At 31.9% G+C, this 5,087-nt stretch overlaps 1 protein-coding gene across 1 annotated transcript; it reads left to right on the top strand.

The window, feature by feature from the left end:
- The first annotated feature begins 501 nt into the window (after positions 1–501).
- Positions 502–4,748, top strand: LOC112468071 (leukotriene A-4 hydrolase-like). The gene is made up of 10 exons (XM_025037102.1): positions 502–859; positions 1,592–1,707; positions 1,792–1,970; positions 2,063–2,171; positions 2,244–2,312; positions 2,566–2,857; positions 2,994–3,307; positions 3,512–3,766; positions 3,851–4,125; positions 4,197–4,748. The coding sequence occupies exons 1-10, from the start codon at positions 802–804 to the stop codon at positions 4,456–4,458; spliced, it is 1,929 nt and encodes a 642-aa protein (XP_024892870.1). The 5' UTR covers positions 502–801; the 3' UTR covers positions 4,459–4,748.
- Positions 4,749–5,087: the final 339 nt, after the last annotated feature.

Raw genomic sequence — 5,087 nt, 5'->3', positions numbered from 1 at the left:
CAACCAAGACAGTGGAGAATATTATCACATTGCCACGAATGATCCTATTTGCTCCATTTCGCCACACGAACATGATGAGAATTTAATTTCGATTTAAAGAAAATTCTTTCGATAAAATATTGTGTAATAATTTTTGTCTCAATCTCCTCGTGTTGCGTTATACTTTGATATTGGAATGATAGTCGTCGGTTACTTCAAAAATTAATATTTAAACTTTAATCATTTTTAAATCGCAAACATAAAATTTTAAATTTTTCAAGTGCGTACTTATCATCTCTGAGGCCTAAAAATGATACCTAACTTTGGCAATTTATTTAAGGAAAATAATTTACTGAATCGAAAACTTTTTATAAGAACTTTATTGCATAAACCTTAAAGAGCAAAAAAATATTTTTAAAAACTTTTCATTTTACAAAGTGGTGCTTTAGCCGTATCGCCGAGCTGATGTTTTTTTTAGATATACACGCTCCCACGATATACTGTATATTATATCGTTATATTATTATATATTGTTACTTATTAATTTCAGTATAAATCGTGCGTTAAGAAAAATAAATATTTATTGTGCGTATTTGATTTGCCAAACGTAACCGTCAACTGTTTGTGCGGTACATGGAAGTCACTTCATACTCTAATAAATAAACAAATATGTTGTTAAACACGAGAAATTTTAAACGTTGAAGGTAGGACAGTAGGAAAGGTATCAGTTGGAGAGGGAAGAGAACGAGCGATACTGTTCTTAATTTGATGATATAGTTGTATTGTCGGTACGCATTTGGAAAGGTTCACACAAATTTTAAAATGGATCAGCCATCTCAGCCACCTGCAAGAGATATTCCGTATTCTTATTCGAGACCAGGTATATTAATTACGTAATTATTTATATAAGTATAATATTAAATATTAAACCTTCATTTTCGTTATGTTTTCTAAAGAAAATAAAACACTGATATCGGGTAATTACAAGTTTATCGGTGTGGGGAAACGGCTGGCCTAGTGGGTAGAGCGCCAGATTCGTAATCCGGAGCAGGTTGCAATAGCCGGGTTCGAATCCCGCTAGGCCACTTAGAATTTTCTCAAGAATTTTCTCTGCTGTAACACGCTGCCCCCGCCACCTAGGTATCCCTAGATGGAAACTGGGCTCCGTCTTTCGGAAGAGACGTTAAACCGTTGGTCCAAAGGGTTAAAGTGAGAGGATAGCATTGTGGAGGTTTGGGTAACGTTCCTAAGAAAAAACGCCTTGCAAACCCTGCGGGGATAAGCAATAAAGATAGTCTACAAGTTTATCGGTATTGAAAGGCGACGCTGTCGTTTGTGTTTCCAAGTTTTTAAATATAATCCGCACAATTTTGTAAATTATGTCATTGTTTCAATGTAGCAAGGTCATTGTTTCTTTAAATACAAATAATATGTATATGTCCAACAGTTCATAACGCTATTAAAATTTCTCTACTAAAATCTATATCCTATTTAAAATTATATTTAATTGTAATGTATTATATTTCTTGACACGTACTTATAATTATTATTTATATATTGCTTTCTTAAGTATTTGAATAAATTTCAATTTCTATAAATTGTTATTTATTAGACCTCGTTGCTGTGATTCACACTCGCTTAGAATTATCCGTGAATTTTGACGATCGAGTTCTTGAGGGCAAGGCAATATTGGAAATAGAGAAGAAAGAGTCGACGTGTAACGAACTAGTTAGTAAACATTTTTTTTTAATTTTAGTATACATATATATATATATATATATTTCAGTTTAGTTAATAATATCAAGCAATTAGGTTTTAGATACCTACGGACTTGAGATAGGTGACGTGACAGACTATCATACTGGAGTAAGCTTAACAAAAGCTATTGATAATCATGATGATAAATTTGGCAGTAAATTGATCATTGAGCTACCAAACGTGGATAGTAGCAGACCGTGGATAGTAGCAGACCCTAAAAACCCTGAAGAAATGTAAGTATAGAATATGTTTGACAAGTACCGAGATTTTCGAAATTATTGATACAGATATTTTATATGTATATATGACGATATCGTGTTTTCAGTTATGAAATTCAGATTAAATATAAGACAAGTCCAGAATCTCCTGCATTATATTGGATAGAACCTCATCAAACTTCCGATGGTATCCCCCTCTTGATATCTAACAGCAAGGTGAATTATAAAACAATGATTTAGTTCTCCTGTATCAACGTGTATAGTACTCACAAATCAATATATTTTCAGCTTACATATGCCAGAGCTATATTTCCCTGTCAAGATACACCATCAAATAGAACCTCATTCCATTCGAAGGTAAGAATTTAAACACTGCAGTATGCATTTTGTATTTATTTGTAAGCACAGTAATGTCTGATTGATTGACATTGATATTATTAATAAAAGTAATAAAACGTCAAAGTGAAAAGTATAACATATGTTAGGGAGATAAATGTGAGCATGTAAAATTGCAATTATAATTTCATACTTTTATATTTACTACTTTATCTATTTACAGAATGGTTTACCTATTCAACTTTTATTGATGTTTACCTTACATTTTTTTTAGATTTATATACCAAGTGGTCTTAACGTTATGATGCCTGGGGCTAGAAGTATGGATAAAGTGGGTGACCAAGATGTATACACATTTCTTCAATTCTTGCGAAATATAGCACCGCATGAGATATATATTATAGTAGGTTCACTAATTGTACAAGAGGTGGCCAGTATTGGGAATCTAAGATGCAACTTGTGGACTGAAAATATATATTTGAATGAGGGTACATGGGCTATTCATAAAAGTAAAATTATGACCATGCTGTCTAACATCAAAGAGTCGTATCATTTCTATAATAAGGGTAATATGTCAACTTAATTTGTCGTTTCAGTTTTTATGTATAACATGTTTATATGCATTTTATTTTATAAGGAATTGTCAGTCTCGTTCTTTTTATTACTATTTTATTTTTAATATGTTTATAAAATGATATCTAGATGAAGAAGAAGTAGATGAAGTTAATGTATGTGTGCTTCCACCAAATGTGCCGGAATTCGATATGCAATATCCTGATGTGACATTCGTGTCGTCAACTTTACTTGAAGGACATTATTCTTTGATCGATACAATTGTTCAAAACATCATTGAGAGCTGGATAGGAAGATCAGTTGTGATTGAAAATTTCACACACTTGTGGTTGATTAAAGGCCTTAGTACATTCATTTATAGAAATCCTATAAATAATATAATAGACGACGGAGGTATTCGCGAATTTCTAAAAATAAAAGGCATTAACAATGTGCTGAATATGGTAAAGTATTAATTTTGCTTGGATAAAATTACAAAAAGAAATGTATTGAATATGATTGATAATATTATTTTCCACTTCATACGTGTGCTTTCCACTTCATATGCATTACATACTTACTTCACTATTTTTTAAATCTGAATTATACTATTACAGTTACATTTACATAATTTTACACTATTTTCTGAAACTGAATTACTGTTACAGCCAGAGTTACACACCGACTCTTTAGTACCTACAGATTTGACGAAATTGCCCATGAATATTATTAAATACGTGTCGGAAAAAGGGTGTGCGTTTTTGAATTACTTACAAAATATGTTAGGTGGGTCCCAAGTTTTCACAGGTTTTCTTGTAGGAGGTGTATTGCCACTTCATCGTAGTATAGACAATCCATTCCTAACGACTGATCGTTTTAAGATTCTTCTGAATGCATTTTTTTCTGTTAATGGAAAAGACCAGGTAATATAATTTTTATGCAAATAAACTATAGTTCTTAATTTTAGTTTATTAAACAGCGAATAACAACTTTTATCTTGTGGCTAGATATTAAATAATATAGATTGGGATAAATGGTTTAATGAACCAGATTTCCCACCTTCTTATCACAATCCCATGATTATAAGGAGTCGTTGGCAGAGGTGGGTCGAACAAGAAACAGCGTGTTTTGATACGATTAAAAACTTTGACCAGTTTAATGATTTCGCTATAATAGAATTTTTAACCTATTTACTTGCATTGCCTAATACGGTTCTGACGGTAGACAAGTTACAAAAGATAGAAGATACGTTTCTGCGTAACCAGGAGATTTGTGAAATAAGGTAAATATACTTTTCTATATTCAGATTGTTTTGCAGTTGATCGAGTAACATACCGCGCACGTATCTCGCAGGTTTCTCTGGCTGCGCTTGTGTATCAAAAATAGATGGTTAGATGATAACAGACGAATATTCGAGGATGCTATAAACTTTGTCAGCGAATATTGTATGCCGAAATATGCCTGCCCTATAATCCGCGATTTATACAATTTGGAAGAAACTCGTGAGTTGGCCAAAATATGGTTTGTGAATCAGCTTGATAATTCTAAAATGCTTCCCGAAACCATAAACGAATTATCAAACATTCTTGGGGTTACATTGGATGATAGAGAATGATTATACAACAAATGTCCTATATATATATATTAACTGACGGAAGATGATATGTCGGAAAAAAAGTTAAAATAAGTTTGTCCTGATTGATACAAAATGTTGACATTCAGGTCTACAGCAGATTTGCCCGATATTGCTTTCTGTTAACTTCACTCCCCTCGTTTCGTGGCATACATGTTGTTCACGGAGCCATAAAAGGTTCGAGCTAACCTAAGAAAAGCTATTAACTTATAAATTGTATGCCTGTGTGAAACTTTGTCGAGTGTGCGCTGGTGTATTTACTGCAGGTCATAGTTGTTATTATATATGCATATAAAATCCATATAATAATATAATATAATATATTATACATATATATATATTTATATATTTAAAATATATGTAATATATGTATAATTATATAATATGTAATATATATCCTATTACACACCACACCATACACAAACACTCAGGCACGCGCGGGGCGCACTATTTATAGCTACTCTGAGAAAGAAATTTATTGAAAAACGCTAAATATATTTCATCCAACTAAAATATTTAGTCTGATACGTTCAACTAAACATTAGTTGGTTTAACATAAGTTAAATTAACTAATTTTTATTAAAAAATGTTGATGGATGACATGAATAAAA

This window comes from Temnothorax curvispinosus, unplaced genomic scaffold, assembly GCF_003070985.1.
Source record: "Temnothorax curvispinosus isolate PA1 unplaced genomic scaffold, ASM307098v1 QBEX01018022.1, whole genome shotgun sequence".
NCBI lineage: Eukaryota > Metazoa > Arthropoda > Insecta > Hymenoptera > Formicidae > Temnothorax > Temnothorax curvispinosus.
The sequence above is the reverse complement of the archived record's forward strand: the minus strand, read 5'-3'. Positions and strand labels throughout refer to the sequence as shown.